The sequence below is a fragment of the Carassius carassius genome, chromosome 48 (assembly GCF_963082965.1).
Source record: "Carassius carassius chromosome 48, fCarCar2.1, whole genome shotgun sequence".
Lineage (NCBI taxonomy): Eukaryota > Metazoa > Chordata > Actinopteri > Cypriniformes > Cyprinidae > Carassius > Carassius carassius.
In genome coordinates this window covers 596820-614246 of record NC_081802.1, presented here as the reverse complement: position 1 = coordinate 614246, position 17427 = coordinate 596820, and the positions used below count along the sequence as shown (strand labels likewise).

The following is a 17427-nucleotide window of genomic DNA, read 5'->3' as shown; positions in this document are numbered from 1 at the left end:
GACCGAATCCGAATGAATGAACAGACAGTCAAACTTACTCGCGTTTTCGCTCCGTGACGTCACATTCTGGTGACTCATGGCTGAGTGACTTGCTGGGTTTTCGCGGGGCTTTCTCGCGCACACATTTGTTAAAGAATATTGCGGTTTTTTTTTTTTACTTGATAATCGGTTATTTATTGTTGTACTTTTAATGTACTATAGAATAAATACTAAAAACGAATAGGTCAGTCTTGGGCGGAGATTCTGATCTTTTCTGTGACGCCGATCTCCTCACGTTTTGTCATGTGTTTACCGGGCTCCAGTCCACGTGCTACTCTCACGAGGCCCCGCCCACAGTGTAGACACGCCCATCGAAGGTTCACAAAGTTCTGAAAGTCCCGTCACAGCAGCAGAGCATCTCGAATCTACTGTACACGCTCCAGGACTGACTTTAACACTCACTTTCGTCTGTTTGCGACACTTTCGCCTCAAGACTCATCTGAAGTTCTGTTTTAAGCTCGATTCTGTCGTCCAGGATTTCAAACACTTGACGTTATCCTGCGAACAGGAGACTCTTCCACAGTCTTCTGCTAAAACATGTAAGTCGCTTGTTTATATATTTTTTTCATAACGTTTGCCTGTAAGCTGTTGGTTTCGGTTAATGCAAACTAAAGCTAAAACTAGTCTGGATTCTCTTTAAGAGCTTCTTTAACATGATCTAGTAAATCAAACTGATGAAGACGAACTCTGACTGAAACCGTTCTCTGTGAGTTGAACAGCTCGTGACTGAGTGATGTTTGATCGCGTTTTGAATGTTATTTTGATGTGAAATGTCAGTAGTATTTGATTCACCGGCATACACGAGCTTCACGTTCACGTGGACGGAGGAGAGCGTGGGTGTGTCGGCGTGGCTTCTGACCAATCAAACAAACGCTCGGTTTCCCGCCGCCGCCTTGAATTTATTCTTGTAAAGAGCTACACGTTCCGTCATATAAACCAATAGGGAATCAGAACCGAGTGAGCGAAACCCGTGACGTTATGATGGAATTCAGGAATGATGATGATTTTTTTTATTAAAAAAAAAAAGTAAATTAAAACACAAGTTTCAGCATGGAAGATGGTATTGGCTATTTTTTTTGTTTTATATATATATATATATATATATATATATATATATATATATACACATAATGTATACAAATACACATGTATATGTATTAAGTACAATATGTAGTTTAATTATTTTAGCCGTTGTTTCACTTCGGACCCTGAGAACCACAACTAATTTCTTTATTGGATAAAATGTGACTGTTGAACCACAAGAACATTTTATTAACCGTGAGACATCAGTCATATATGATGGGAAATTAACGTTTTTTTTTTTTTTTTTTTTTACATAAGTATTTATTCATATTTGAAATTAGCTTTTTAATTTCAATGTTAATTCTGGTCTGTTACTTTATATCCTTTTGTCATTTTTATTATTTTAAAAATATTTATATATATATATATATATATATATATATATATATATATATATGTATATATAATATATATATAGCTTTAATTTATTTTTATTTCATATTTTTGTCTTTTTGATACTCATTAGGCAACATTTCAAAATTTTAAGTTCAAAAAAGTTTTTAAATGTTAAACTTTTCATCTGATATTTTTATCTCAGATCTAATTAAATCAAGTTACAATTACAACAGTCAGTAATTTGTTCTAGTTAAATATATATATTATATTAAATACAATTAAAAAAACAATTACATTCACAAAACTATAATAGTTTATTATAATTTATTATATAATATTTGTAAGCATGATTTAGAGACTCCAGTGTTGTAGCATCAGCTGAAACTAGTGCACTATATAGACAGCGGTCAGTACTGCGGCTCCCTCTGCTGGTCAGACACTACACTGACCAGAGGAACATGTCCTCACATGTCTCTGTAGATCTGCCCAGACATGAGGATGACTCACTCCATCCTTTAAATACAGCACACAGAGACGCTCAGACAGGACTGCGTTTCTGCTGATGTCCACTCTCAGACTGAGACACTGAATGCACTTTGATATTGTCCAGGGACTATAATCGTGTGTTTCTGCATCTTCAGCTCATGGCGATGGACAAACGGATCCTGCGGTCTCTGGGGAACGGCCGGGCGCGGCGGAACCTCTTCGGTCCGGTGGATCGTGAGCAGCTCCAGCTGGAGTACCTCGACGCTCTGAGGAAGGACCTGGAGGAAGCATCCCGCCGCTGGAGTTTCGACTTCCTCTCGGAGACACCTCTGGAGGGCGGAGACTTCCTGTGGGAGGGCGTGTCCAAGGAAAAGCTGCCCGTCTTGTACCGCGCCTCTCGGGAGGTGCAACCGCGCGGGAAAGAGAACATCCTCGGAACCCCGGAGAGATTCAGCACCGTCTCGCAGGATGTGGAGAAAACGCCAGAAAAGAGGACAGAGCTGAAGAGGAAACAGACGAATATCACAGGTGAGGTGGGCGGGGCCTAACCGAGACACATTTACGGACGAATCTCGCACTTCTGTAGATATGTAGCATGAATAAAAGATCATGTTTAGAACCTTTAAGACTTTAAGAAATATCTAAACATTATTAAAATAGTAATGTTTTTTAAGTTCATTTTAAATTAGCGTAATTTTTTATATCATTTTAATTTTAACGCAAGTTTTGGTCATTAAGTACATTTCACCGATTATGATACTAATTTACTAAGCAATGAATTTAGCTAAATAACTTACTTTTTTTATTTTAAGTATTTTTATCTTTAAGATTATTTCAGCTTTAGTTTTACTAATTTTAGGACTTCAACGCAAAGATATTTTTTTTTCATTTTTTTCATCTAATATATATATATATATATATATATATTTTTTTATGGTTTCAGTTTTAGCAACAAATTCAATAATCTGTAATTACTGCTGAATTGAAGAATTAATGAGGGGGAAAAGTTACAACTAAACATTTATGAATGCATCATTTATTTATAATTTTTTTTGCATCAGAATTTAGACAGAAGTGTGTAATTAATATGTGAATGATGTGATATTTAATTTTAATGTTCTAAATGTAATAGTTAATAGTTTAAAATAGGAGTGAAATATGACCTGGATGCTTTGAGAGCCGTTGAGACGTGAATAAGAGTTTGACTAATAATAAAGCATTCTTATCTCCTCTCTTATCCAAACAGACTTCTATCAGGCGAAGAAGAGGCAGGTGGCCACACCCCGCAAATCAGGACAATAACACACACACACACACACACACACACACACAGTCAGGAACGCTAGTGTGTCTCGTCAGGACTCGTCTCTTCATAGGAGGAACACTTACACACGAGAACTGATGTACTGTTGGATCTGTGCGGGGGCCATGGACCGAATCAAGAAACACACACAGTGGACTGTTCCACAACTTATTTAGCATCTTCCATCATGTTTTTGTTTGACAGAGAAATTGTTTCTCTGTCATTCCTCTTCCTGTTTATATGTTTGCATGTCAACGTTTAACATTTATGCATAATGATGTTTAAGAGAATGTGTTAAAATCTTTTTTAAATCCACTAGGATTTGTCTCTCAGTGGCCCCACAAAATTCCATGACCGATTATAACACTGATTTTTCGGTGTGCATGTATACAAATGTATTGCTTCATTGCACAATACTTGTAGCTACTTTAACTAACGTTTGGTGCCAAAAGTTTTTTATTTATTTATTTTTTTACAGTTATAAAATTATTTAGAATTCTATCCCTTCTAAGCTGCCTGGATGTTCTCGCACAACTCTCGTAAAGGAACCGCAATTATGTTTTTACAACATACATTTATTTACAAACACTTGGGCGTCGTTTGCAAAACACGAGCTGAATGAAATCTCTACAGATTCTTTGTAAGTTGCGTTAAATTTAGTGCGGAAATTAGTGTATGAATGTTTAAACGAAGAATTTGTTCTGTTTGCGTTCCGTGAACACTGCCCCTGCATCTACAGCATATTTACAAACACTCTCAGTTTTACTTGTAGTTAAGGAAATACAAGTAACATAACGTTTATTTAAAATAAACATAATCACAGATATGAACACTAAGCGTTCTACATTCGCTAATTGAGTGTTAAGTTTCGGCAAACATTCACTGAATCTGTTCTTGCTCTGTGATCGTTCTTGTCTACTTGTAGATTTCTGCGGCTTGTCTGTAAATATCCTGTAGATATTCAGACTTTTCGCCAATGATGGAGAATTGCACTTGTTATTTTGAGTAGTGTAGCTTGCACATGTCTGTTTTTATTAAAGAGCTCAGAATATATGATGTATTTATTTTATGGATAAATATTGTATTGTAGATAGACATTTAATTGTTCTTGTAGTAAAGCCGTCTATAAACAGAAACTCTGGTCTGTGTGATTGATTTGTACAAATAATATTCCTCTATATTCAATCTGTTGATTCTAAACAAAAAATAAGTTAGGAATGTTCTTACAGTAACTGATAGAATGCTCTCAAAACAGTTTTTCTGAAAAATAATAAAATGTTTTTTTTTTATGTTAGTACTTGTATATAAATGGACAACTTTAAAATGCCCACGCGTAGCGGCATGAGGCCTTCTTCAGGGCATGATCCTGAAGAAGGCCTCATGCCGCTACGCGTGGGCATTTTAAAGTTGTCCATTTAGGACATGTCATTTTTTCATTAAAGACATTTTAATTAAGGAGTGCCTCGGCTATCAGAGATTTCTTTTCTCTACACTGCCTTTTTAAATGTTCTACCTTGGACCGAAGAGCACCCAAATCAAACCTAAAAGGAATTGAGCATGCCATTCATCTTGAATCGAAACGTTAACAAAGTTAACTGATCGTCCATTTCTCTGGATTGGTAAGTGAATTATATTGGTCTTAAGATAACTTGTATTTAAAAATACACGTTAATTTTTACTGTATCACAATTTATTAGATGGCACTAAACTACCATGTTAACTATTTGCTAGATTTAGGAAACATTGAATGACTTCATAGAAATTCAATTATTAGTAAACATTTTTAACGCTAAAGTTGCCTAAGTAATGTCGGTTGAAAAAGGAGGCGGAGCAAGTTCTGAATTCGAATTTTGTCTTTAGAAAAATAATTGTTCACATTCAATATGCAAATTAATTCAATACATTTTTTTATTTCATGTGGACTTTTGCGTATTTTATACTTATATTTTTGCATTAAGTGCATTTCCGTTTCCAATTAGTGTACAGAAGCACACTGGGAGCGAATCAATCTTATTTTATGTTGTAATTAACCGAATGCCACAGATGCCTATTGTGTAATTTACTCTGATATTTACCTATTTACCACTTCAGATGCTCGTCACACACTGCGTTAAGTGTGTTGCTATGAGACCAACGTCAGCGTTTCCCATCTGCCCCTTCTGCCCCCACCCCACACACACATTTACATACTCCGTAAATATGTTTATCACTGAGAAAATACACATCTACACACTCCCCAATTGTGCTCCCATGAACACACAATGAAAACACACACACACATTAACACACAGTATGTACATGTAAATGCTGCAGTGTGTGAATGTGTGTGTGTGTGTGTGTGAGACGCATGCTCCGCTGAACTCCCCTCCCCCTCTGCTCCGCAGCCGCATCGAAACACTTAGACAAACACACGGCTGGAGAGACAAGAAACTAACGTGAAACACAGGAGAGACAAAGATGAGAGACACGAAACCGCAGCCGATACTGTCTCTAGCATGAACCATGACAGACTGGATGGAGCGAGAGATAGACAGCTAGAGGAGAGGGGTGGGGTGAACGCAGACAGACAGAGAGAGAGAGAGAGACAGGAGGGATATGGCCCTCTTACACATGTCTGCAGTCAAGCTGCACACCCTGGACTGAAGACCATGGTAATTTATCGCAAATTAATCTTCTGTTCCTGTGTTGTACCATCCATCCATCCATCTGTCCATCATCACCCGTCTGTCTCTCCCTCACGTGCTGTTCTGCATGTCACAAGTCAGCTGCAGACTTGTTCTCATGTGTTTAACTCGCCCACTGTGATTTGACACATCCCTGATTCACATGCATGCATGCGTGTGTGTGTGTGTTTTCTGTACATCAACCTACTTTCTACATGCATCCCTCAGAGGCCTGTATATCGCACTCATGCGCATGCTCTAGGTAGGTAACATGCCTCAGATTCACATGCGTTAAAAGATCTCACTAACCTTTAGAGGAGTCCCTGCGTGTGTATGACTACAAGAAACCTTATCTCAGAGAAACACGCATTCTAGTGTGCTGTTGTGTCTCTGTTGCATGCATGTGAAGATGCATGGCCTGCAAGTAACCCCTTGTGAAACCCTGCTGTGTCAGTGCGACTGAACACATATGCGTCAGGGCTCTGTAACGGTAGCGGGCCATGCATCTTTTCATGCATGTTGATTTGTTTACAGATGAGGTATTGCAGGTTGAGATTTGCTGCTCTTTTGTGTATGCATGACATGCATTCATCCAGCATGTTTTGGGAGTGAATTGCGACATTGCATTTTATGAACGATTCATTCCAAATGCATAGTTAATGTTTCAATACACTGAAATATGGGTACTTTAGATGTTTCTGCAGATTTCATTTCTTTTTTTAGTGTGATGTGTGCGTAGAGATATTTTTCAGAATGAAAGTGGGTCACGCTGTGTTTATCTCACTCCGAGTGTGTGAGATTCTGTTCAGTTTGTAAACAGATGTGACCACTCACTCGTGCATCCGCTGCACATGACAGAGGTGTTAAAATTAGCATGTGGTTTCATATCAGATGTTTATGTGCATGTCTCATGTTTCAGTTAGGATGACCGCGCTACTAAGCTTTATGTGCTCATGTTTTCATTTTCTACATGCAGCTGGATAAAAGCGAAGTGTCCACTCTCAGTCTACCGCCCTCCGTGAGCCATGGGGGGTCAGACGGGAACATCAGCATGGAGGCGGGGTCAGACGGGGCAGGCGGCGAGGTCCAGAGAACACGAGTGGCGCTGGAACACCTGCAGCAGAAGATCCTGAAGATCACCGAACAGATCCGCGTGGAACAGGAAGCTCGTGATGATAATGTGGCTGAGTACCTTAAACTGGCCAATAATGCGGACAAACAGCAGGCGTCGCGCATCAAACACGTGTTTGAGAAGAAGAACCAGAAGTCTGCACAGACTATTGCACACTTGTACAAGAAGCTTGAGCACTACCACAAGAAGCTCAAAGAGATCGAGCAGGTAGGTTCACAAGCATGAGTGCTCTTTCCAACTGCATTTTCCAAAGTAGTGACGTCTAATCCCTGTTCTGCAGAATGGTCCTGCGCGGCAACCCAAAGATGTCTTCAGGGACATGCAGCAGGGGCTGAAGGACGTACGTGCCAATATGCGAGCGGGAATCAGTGGTTTCGGAGGGGGCGTGGTGGAAGGAGTCAAGGGCGGAGTCTCAGCTCTCACGCACACCGCCGTCGTCTCGAAACCCCGAGAGTTCGCTAGTCTCATCCGCAACAAGTTTGGCAGCGCCGACAACATCGCCCACATGAAGGACACTCTGGAGGATGTGCACACGGAGGAGACGCCCAGAGCTCTGAGTGGCAGCGCCACGCTGGTCTCCAGCCCCAAATACGGCAGCGACGACGAGTGCTCCAGCGCAACTTCTGGGTCGCCGGTTGGAAGCAACTCCGGTGGGGCGGGAGCGACAATAGGCAGCCCGCGACTGGACGGACATCACCACCACCATCATCACCACCAATCCTCGTCCTCCTCTTGGGATGCCCTGCTGGAAGGCCTCCAGGAGATCAAAGTCAGTCAGGTGCACATGGAGGATGCCATCGAGGACATGAAAGCTCAGCTGCAAAGCGACTACAGCTACATGACCCAGTGCTTGCAGGAGGAGCGATACAGGTAAGACCGCAGCACCTAGAGCAGATCCAACGCTTTCCAGAGCCAGATCTTCAGGTGTGTTCTTCCCTCTCTCCTCCAGATATGAGCGTCTGGAAGAGCAACTCAATGACTTGACGGAGCTTCATCAGAACGAGATGAGCAATCTGAAGCAGGAGCTGGCCAGCATGGAGGAGAAGGTGGCGTACCAGTCGTACGAGAGTGCGCGAGACATCCAGGTGACCAACAATCACAAAGAGTGCGCAAATGTGCCGTGCTCCCAACCTTAAAGAGCAGGAGTGTCCAATCCTGCTTCTAGAGGGCCACTGTCCTGTAGAGCTTCAACACTGATTAAAAACCCCTGGAGCGCCTAGTCTGTAAGCCTGTGATAGAACTTCCATGCAGGTGTTTTGGTGCATGCTGGAGCTAGTCTCTGCAAGATGTCGGCTCTCCAAGAGCAGAATTGGACACCCCTGGTAAAAACTCTGAATTATAATGACTTTGGGCACTTCTGAGTGTTACGAAACAAGTGTGTGTGTGTGTGTGTGTTTGCCTGCAGGAAGCAGTGGAGTCCTGCCTCACCCGCATTACCAAACTGGAGCTGCAGCAGCAACAGCAGCAGGTGGTGCAGCTGGAGGGAGTGGAGAACGCTAATGCCCGAGCCCTGCTGGGAAAACTCATCAACGTCATCCTGGCCCTGATGGCAGTACTGCTGGTGTTTGTCTCCACCATAGCCAACTTTATCACGCCCCTGATGAAGACACGCAGCCGGGTCGGCGCCACCCTCGCCCTCGCGCTCTTCCTGGTCACACTGTGGAAACACTGGGATTGGCTGGAGCTCTGCCTACTGCCCAGCTGAAGAAAATGAACAAAATACATGTTCAGAACTGTGACACATTCTCCCATTATACCAGAAGTGGGAGAGATCTTGGCCCTGTCCCAAATCACATCGTAAACCGTCACGGCTCCCTTTGAGTCCACACTTTTGTGATGTAATGCTACTTTGACTGTTTGGTAGAAGTCTGCTGCGGAGCTCGTCCCAGTGCGAACTCAGCAAAAGTGTGCATTGAAGGGAACATAGGGGGAGTTGCACCCTTCTGAAAGCTAAAACGATGAATGGGACATACTACTGTCTCGTGGACTTAATGGACACACATGCATGTGGCGGCGATTGTAAGTCCCCAACACCATAAGTGCAAATGAAATGTGCCATTTGGGACAGGGCCCTTAAAGGATGTATAAGAAAGATCCATGGAGATGCAGCCTGAAGATGGTGCTGTCTCAATCCCGAGCCTGGTCTACATGGCTCTGCATTTCCTGTCTTTTCCTTTTGAATGGGTTTCTTTCCTTTTTTTAGACCACTGGGGTACTTTTTACTTTAACTAATGAATGTTAAAACTTTTGCAGACACAAGAAATTAGTCCAGAAAATGGTCTTCTGCTGATGCATGACTTACATACCAACACATGGTCACATTTCAGATCCAAACATCTTTCATGCTGATACCAAAACTGTCTCAAATGCTTTCCGTTTTGTTTGTTTTGTCTCTGTGGAACTCTGTTGTATATGAAATATCTCACTAAAGAAGAGAATGAAACAAGGTCATTGGCATTTTACTTTGTGTATTGTTAAGTGATATTTGACATTGAGTGGAAAGACAGAGACGGCACGTCACTAGTCAAGAATCAATACTACATCTGTCATCAGAACATTTTTGTAAACACAGTTGTAGTGTAACTCTCACTGTTAGCATGATCATATTTCCCATGTTTCTACACGTTTGCTAAATCTCAACACCACTGTCTTCTTAATAAATACATTTGCAAATATAGTTTGGTTTTTGTTTTAATTTGTAGTCTTTTTTATAATTTTGGTGAACATATTTTTTGCATTGGTGCCACAATCTGCTTCGGTTAACCAGATGCTGATTTTAATCCAGATCAAATTCATTAATCCCAGGATGGATTACACAGTCCACATAAACTTGCTTCTCAAAATTAGATATATAATGATCTAGAAGTTTTAACACAACACAGCATGTTACGTTTTTTTCACTTAAGAAGACTAATAATTGGTAGTTTGTCAAACTTAAACCAGCTCTATAAATCAGCAGGTTTATATGCAATTAATTAATCTGATGGATTCACTAAAAGATCGACATAAGGTCGCCACCTGGCGCTCATATGGAGGTCTTACACACTTCATTATATTTCTGATGAGAAGCAGCTTCCTTTAATTAACATTATGCAAATAAGATTGGTTTGCCAACTGCCGTAAAACTCTAGCGAAGAAAGATTGATCTGATAAACTGTTTAGGAAAGAGGAACGAGGACAGAATTGCTAATATCAGAATGTTGTAAGATAAGCGCTTTAATAATGTTGATACATAAATCATTTGACATTTAATCTTAAAAAATTAGATTTACCTTAATTAATCGTCCATATAGTTGCGTCCACGGACCGTTTGCTGCACGCCTGAGGGAATTTAAATGCTAAAAAGGCGCGAGATTTCGTAACGGTAAGTCTCAATTTGACTGGCTGGTTTAAAAGTTATTCTACTGAGAGACTAGTTTAAACAAATGCTCTCAACAATTAAAATCAGCGCTTTTGAAGATCTAGTCACTGGATTCGACAATGTTATGAGGGTATAAAATATAAATTATTCTGACAGATTTTTAGACTGAGACAGCAAGTTACCACAGAACTAAGTGAAATATTTCCTCTTTTCTGGGGTGTTTGCCAGATAATCATTTAAATGTTGTTGAATTTAATATGTAAATACATTTTTAATTACACACTGTTTCATTGGTGTTGTTAAACAGTGACTTGTATCGTTATTGCTATAGGTAGTTAACCATAAACTCATTTAACAGGTTTCAGGTTAAAATAACATAAGTAAAATATTCATTTTCATCAACCAAATGTTACCTAAAATATATAAGTACCTTCCGAGATTTGAAATTACTTTTTCATTAACCTATCAACACATAATTACATGATCTTAGTGAACAGGACATGCAGGTAAACTTTTTTTTAAATAGATTTTTCTCAACTTAAAATAATGTGTAACATTCTGATTAATACTTTAAAATCATTTAAAAGTTATAAATTCATTTTTAAACATGCAAGTATTCCATGTATATGCCTATTGTGAGTGCATACATCTGCATGTATAATACGTAAACAAGATGGTTAAATGGGTTTAGATTTCAAACACCTGTTTGTCTGTATACTCATCAGTTTCAAAGTGCATAGAATATAAAGCAGACAGTAATTCAGGGATTTTCTTTTTTTATTCACTATCATCAGAAAGATCCCACAAGATCAATAAAGTTGATAACAGGTGCTCTCATGATACAGGACAAAGGTCAAGGGTCAGAGGTCAGCAGTCACACCCTTACACACACAAACAAACAACTAGACATTCAGCGTCATAAGATTGTTCAGTCATTTTCCACTGATGTAAATGAAGAGGCTTCCTGTTTTCCTGAATTTTGTCCCCAATAGAAAGAGAGTAGAAAACAGTCGTGGTATCAAAGGTGAAGAATTCCTGATTCAGAGTGTGTGATGATCCTATTGCTGTGGCATTTCTCTCCAGGATGAGCATCCACCTGTGTCTCTCGCCGACAGCTGTGTGTGTGTGTCCCTGCTGTTCTGGACTCTGCAGGTGAGTGTAGTTTGGTCCTGAATGCCCTGGGTAAAGTGTGACTGTGCCAGCAGAGGCCAATCGATCTCTGAGTCTCACTGCTGATGACAGGAACAGACCTCCAATCAGAGAAAGCGAGAAACGGGTAGAGAGAGAATAGAGTGAGAGATAGAGAGACAGACAGGTCTAAGAGGAGCGCTGCGTGTAGAACAGGATGTAGGCCTGAGTGCCGCACACCTCCTCCACACTGCACACGTTCATCTCCGAGTCGTTACAGTGAACCCAGAAACCTGCAACGCAAACACCGTTACTGTGGCAAACCATGCACAACAAATTAGTACATTGAGGTAAACCAATAAAATTACCTAAAATCTATCTATACTAACTTAAAAGTAATGCATTACTAGTTATTTTATAAAACTAATCTTGTTCTGTAACTTGCGTCAATTGTTACCCCAAAAACAGACCTTTGCCAATGGAAAGTGTTGCTTCTACTGCCAAAACATGCATAAAGTAAAACTTGCATTTGTCTGTTGCAAATGCATTGAAAGAAATGTGAAGCATGCATGCTGCTTGCTTACACCGAGGGTTGCGTTTACACCAATTGTGAGCAGTCTACATTAAACTGTTTTTGAGCTGACTCTGGCGCAGTTCGCTAGTTTGAAACCATGACTTACCTCCTTCAGTGTTATAACAGTAGGCCGTGTAGTGCCCTGAGCCAAAGCCTTTCCCATGATGCATCACTACAGCAGATAGGTCATAGGTGTAGGCTTCTCTCTGCGGCGTCGGAGCGGCGTCCGAGCAGCAGTATGGTTGTATATTCAGGACCTGATCAAAAGCCACGTGGACGCCGATCTTCTCCCTGTGATTCCGACCGGACCACCTGGACAAGTGTGGAGGGAATCATTAGCATGAGGTGGGTTCAAACCAGGGGTGTCCAGTACTGCTCCTGGAGGACCAACGTCCAACACAGTTTAGCTCCAACCAGTTCTGATCTGAAGATCATGATGAGCTGCTTCAGTTGTGTTTGGAGCAAAACTGTGCAGGAACAGGTTTGGACGCCCCCGGTTCCATCTAACGGACTCGTCAAGGTAAAAGACGGGAGGTGTTCTGACTGACCGGAAGCGTTTGAGGTGTAGCCGCAGCACCTGAGGTAAACGGCAGATGAGTAACTGCTTGCACGCCTCCGAAAGAGACCGGGGCTTATGGGACGATTTACGGCGCTTTCCTGAAATCCAAGAGATTTGGATAAATGCATTAACAAATTTTTAATGTCTGTAAGAAAGATGCAACTTACTGTTGCAGAAGTTGCAGGCGTAAATGCAGCCCTCTAAAGCCTCCGTCTCTGTGAACTTGGCAAGCATCTCTGAGAGCGAGCAGCTCTGTCGACACGCCGCAGCTCTGGGCTTCTCCATCCGGTGGTATCGGTTTGGGAACTCCAGAGACAAATCCCAGAATGGCTCCACCGTGTTCGACTTGTGCTTGCAGGACAGACACGTTACCTGCAGGTTCGGTTTTAAAACACTGATTATTGCAAGTTATTTTATTCCTACATGCATTTATTCATTTATTCCTGGAGCCCTTCAACACTGCACATTTTGCAGTCTCCATTCACACACAAATTAGAGTCTCTATTAAAAAGGTGATGACCCGAATTGTTAGGGTTTAATTTAGTGGTGTTGGGGGGATCTCCAGGAACAAGGTTGGGAACCACGGGTCAGAACGGGTAAGTTGCACGTCACCTGGCTGAGCAGCTGTCCGTGGAAGATAGTGTTGAGCACTTTAAGGACTTGTTTGGACAGTTTCCGCTGCGTGATTGGAATCAGGATGTGTTTCTTGGGTCCGTCTGACTCCAGTTCCTGCTGGACTTTGTCCAGAAGCTCACACAAGAACTCTTGCGCGTCCTGCTGGTCGTATCCGCGGAACGCCGGGATCAGGTTCCACACGGAGTGCAGCATGGCAAACGGAGACACCAGTGACCAGCGACCCGACCACATGACCCTGAAGAGCGTGTGCAGCTCGTGACACAGTGACATCTGCTGCCGAGCCGAGGATCGTGGCTCTTTCGGCTGCACCAGTTCTGCCGAGCTCAGGCTAGGCGTGATGTTCTGTTTGCAGAAGGTGCCGCCGCTCGCCCCCCCCATGCGTCCCAGCGCACTGAGGGCTCCCTGCGAGTGGTTGGTCTTAGCGAGCAGCTCCTCGGTCTCACACAGGTCCAGTGTGAGGAAACACTCCCTGAACTTCTGCAAGTGACTCAGCACCTGGAGAATGGAGTTCATGTAACACGTGTTCCCTAGGTTGCGCAATCCAGTGACTCCGGGCGCAGGCTTCCTGCGACGTGACGTCTGTGAGGAGTGATATCGGTGCAACCGACTCGCGTTACGAAGTGGTTTTCTCAACAGGGGCTTGTTGGATAGCGACAGCAGGGACTGTTTGGGAGCCGAAGGGAGTCGTTCCGGAGGTTCACGGAACTTCCGAGGAATAAGTGTGAGAGTCGTACGAGGAGCCTGGGTGAGCAGCCGCGCGCTTTTCCTCGGCGGCATGTTGGCTAGTTCTCCCATGAGCCGCTTCTTGACTTCCCTGCGTTGTCTTCGCTTCTCCTCTCGCTCTTGCTCCTGCTTCTCCTCGCGCTCCCGGTGTTGCTCCTGCTGTCGGCTCCTCCAACAGCGCAAGGCACTTTGGAGGACAGTTTTCCGCCGGTGCCACAACGCCGTCTGCATGGCGCTGTCCCGCGCAACCTCGCGCACTCTAACTCCACCATCGGATGTCGACGACCGCAGGGAGCGCTGACCAGGGCTGCGGACAGTAGATAGTGCCCCCCGAAGGAGCTTCAGGTCGCCCTCCACATTATCATTCAACACGTAGTCGCTGCATGCGAAACAGAAGACGTCCAGTTCATGTACATCCATGGCTAGCGGGTGCTGCGTCATCTGGTAGTGACTCTGGGAGTGTTCCTCCATGTAGCGGCCGCACGCCACATGAGCGCACTTCAGACAAGCCCATACAGACTCCGTGGTGCCGCAGTCAATGCAGCGCCACATCTGTGGGTTGAGGATGGAGTGGCCCTGGCCCAGGCGGAACCGCACCACATGCTTACAGCGATCCATGTCTCCCAACACGCATGAGCACTCGGAGTCAGGAACCACACGCCATGACCGCACTCATCCTAAGAGCAAGAGAAAATAATGTTTACAATCGTGACATAAGTGAACGATGACTGTGTGAATGTAACGCACCACTTTTTAAAGTAATATCACTCACTGTGAGAAACCGTGAGCTTCAGCATCTGAGCAGAAGTGTCCCGCCGCTGCACCGTGTAAAAGACATCGTGCAGAATGAGAACTGCGGATGAACAACACATGAACTCCCAAATCAGTGCCATTAAATGGGTCCATCCTGATTGTAAACAGAATCTGGATTCGATTTGTTCCTGAACTGGTTTCTATGATGTGTTTTTATATATGTAAGAGTGCGTTTGTGAATATATATATATATATATATATATATATATATATATATATATATATATACAAATGTTGGAATGTATATTTTTCATTATATTGAGAGTTTATCACACAATGCAGTGTGTGTACACTTATATGAGTGTGTGTGTCTGTCTCTGTTGTTTGAATGTTTGTTTGTTAATCCGCTATAGCGCTACTCACAGAACAAAAGACGCTCCGGCGGGAGACACGCGGCAGCAGCGGATCCGGGGGGTTCCGGTACCGGCGCTCGCTCGGTGTGTCTGTATGCGTGTTTATACCAGCGCGAGAGATCCGTTACTTTAAACCCGCTGAACAAAAACCATCAGGAGCCGCAGCCACAGAATAAACTCTCCCCGCACAGCCAGCGATCGTGTTTCAAACGGCCCCCCCGGCGCCAGTCCTCCACGGAACAGCCAGTGAAATGCGTCCGACGAGTTAAATGAGGGTTAATATTTGCGTGTTTTTCCACACTCGCTTTCGGCTGTTATTTACCGCCATCATCCGCACGCGCAAACTGTCACCATTTTCGTCTCAACCGAACTCGCCCAGCGCCGGCGTCACTGCGCTCTGATTGGCCGAGGAGCGATCAATCGCATGCTGACCGTGTTTTGATTGGTCGAGACGGCGTGTCGCTCATCGCTCCGTCAGGTTTTAAAGCTCCGGAGGCGGGGTCAGATGAACAGATTAACCTTGTCCATAACATGATTATTATTTATTTATATGTTTGTTTTACATTTTATAAGCAAGCACATATAAATTAACACTGATAACATGGTTTCCAAACAAATGTGTGAACAAATTTTCAAGTATGGACTTTGCAGTTCATGGTGAAGTAGCATACTGCATATTTTACCCAGCATGCTTTGCGACTTGGATGTAGAGTTTTATCCGACGACTTAAGATGCAGTAAAATCTGTTGGGTGAATCCATAGTTGAATATAGATTTATATCTCTATCAGGGCAAGTGTTAAAGGGCCGGGGGCCCCTGGGCTTGAGGTTATGGTTGGGCCCTATATCTAAATACTAAAACTGTCCTCAACTTGACTTCATGATAAAGTAACACAAAATACACAAAAAATTTAATATGCTTATATTTCAATTAATATGCTTCATGTCTAGGCCAGTTAAAGTTAAGATGTAATATTAAACGGTCATTTATAATATGATAAACAGGATGTTTAGGATCAAAACCAAGAGAAATCACACCGAAATTTATATTTTCACACCAAATTTAATTTAATTTAAAATCACACTGAGCGAATAAACCAGAGATGTATTAGTGTTATTTAAATTTATGAAATTATGTCAGTAAAATTTAATCAAATTCAATCCGAATAAAATACTTGTTGGCTATTAACAATCAAATGAAAACACTACCATAGATAGATTCTGCAAAAAATATGATATGATTTAACTTTGTGACCCTGGACCACAAAACCAGTCAAAAGGATCTTTGGAAATTGAGATGTGTACACTATTTTCTTTAAAAGCTATACTCCCTAAGAAGCCGTGGTCTACAGTGAATTTATAACAGCTATGTTAGGCACGGCGCAAATTCATTGTAAACCACATCTTCACAGGGATTATTGCTTTTTTTAATACTGTCATTCCATATAAGTAGTTAGGTTTCACAAAATAAAACAGAGCAAATAAAGTGTAATGATATTAATAAAAACCGTATTCTTCCACCAAACAATGTAGTTCCTCCAGAAACAGTTGTGGTTGTAACATAGTGGTTGCCGAGCAACACACAGAAGTAAAGAAAGGTGTATGTTACATTGTACAGTAATTTACAACAGCTTCAAACGTGGCTCAACCAATCAGAATCAAGGAGCGGAACTATTGGTTTTATAATCAGAATTTTGTGTCTGAAGTTACTCGGAAACTTGTTGTTTAGCCTATTTTACATTTATGATCATGCAGACATTGTGAAAAACAATAATCTTCTTTGTGTGATAGACTAACTCTATCATAGGCTATCAAAACTCATTAAATGGCTATTTTCTTTACATCGTTTTGATGACATTTCTGCCCCATGTGTGATGACAGTGAGGCGCGAGAGAGTGCACAAAACTCTCAGAATCGCATCATTTAGTGCAACATTGATATAGAATCATCCTCTGTAAAGAAATGAGGTTTGAACACATGAGGTATTCATCAATGTGCTGAGCTTAATGATTAATGGAGCTGTTTAAAGTACCCATGTGATTACAAATTAATTGGTGCAGATGCAATTCAATGCATGTGTCCTTGTTTTATGTGATATAATACTAAATACCAGGTTAATACATCACTGTGATTTAAGTTCACAAGTTATCGAAGGCTGAGGCTGATTTCATGTGGCTCCATGGTGTGTTCTGCTCATGCATATTCAATTGAATTGGTCTTTTCTAGCCAATCATCTGCCC

At 42.1% G+C, this 17427-nt stretch overlaps 3 protein-coding genes across 6 annotated transcripts; 2 read left to right on the top strand and 1 right to left on the bottom strand.

Moving 5' to 3' along the window:
• The first annotated feature begins 209 nt into the window (after positions 1-209).
• Positions 210-3552, top strand: LOC132131961 (cyclin-dependent kinase inhibitor 1-like). 2 transcript variants are annotated; one of them, XM_059544161.1, is made up of 3 exons: positions 210-578; positions 2100-2472; positions 3191-3552. In XM_059544161.1, exons 2-3 carry the CDS (start codon positions 2103-2105, stop codon positions 3244-3246), a joined length of 426 nt encoding a protein of 141 aa, XP_059400144.1. In that variant the 5' UTR covers positions 210-578; positions 2100-2102; the 3' UTR covers positions 3247-3552. The 2 variants fall into 2 exon arrangements, with proteins under 2 accessions (XP_059400144.1, XP_059400145.1); XM_059544162.1 differs by lacking the exon at positions 210-578 and having other exon boundaries at positions 1884-2472.
• A 2055-nt stretch (positions 3553-5607) lies between these two features.
• LOC132131778 (transmembrane and coiled-coil domains protein 2-like) lies at positions 5608-9719 on the top strand. 2 transcript variants are annotated; one of them, XM_059543889.1, is made up of 5 exons: positions 5608-5898; positions 6887-7249; positions 7323-7912; positions 7992-8127; positions 8448-9719. In XM_059543889.1, exons 1-5 carry the CDS (start codon positions 5743-5745, stop codon positions 8745-8747), a joined length of 1545 nt encoding a protein of 514 aa, XP_059399872.1. In that variant the 5' UTR covers positions 5608-5742; the 3' UTR covers positions 8748-9719. The 2 variants fall into 2 exon arrangements, with proteins under 2 accessions (XP_059399872.1, XP_059399873.1); XM_059543890.1 differs by having other exon boundaries at positions 7992-8147; positions 8448-8728.
• Positions 9720-11162: 1443 nt separating this feature from the next.
• usp49 (ubiquitin specific peptidase 49) lies at positions 11163-15581 on the bottom strand. Of its 2 annotated transcripts, none has more exons than XM_059543264.1 (7): positions 15200-15581; positions 14771-14876; positions 13277-14700; positions 12832-13036; positions 12654-12762; positions 12212-12417; positions 11163-11824 (listed from the first exon to the last, which is right to left on the bottom strand). In XM_059543264.1, the coding sequence occupies exons 3-7, from the start codon at positions 14639-14641 to the stop codon at positions 11721-11723; spliced, it is 1989 nt and encodes a 662-aa protein (XP_059399247.1). In that variant the 5' UTR covers positions 14642-14700; positions 14771-14876; positions 15200-15581; the 3' UTR covers positions 11163-11720. The 2 variants fall into 2 exon arrangements, with proteins under 2 accessions (XP_059399247.1, XP_059399246.1); XM_059543263.1 differs by having other exon boundaries at positions 14796-14876.
• Positions 15582-17427: the final 1846 nt, after the last annotated feature.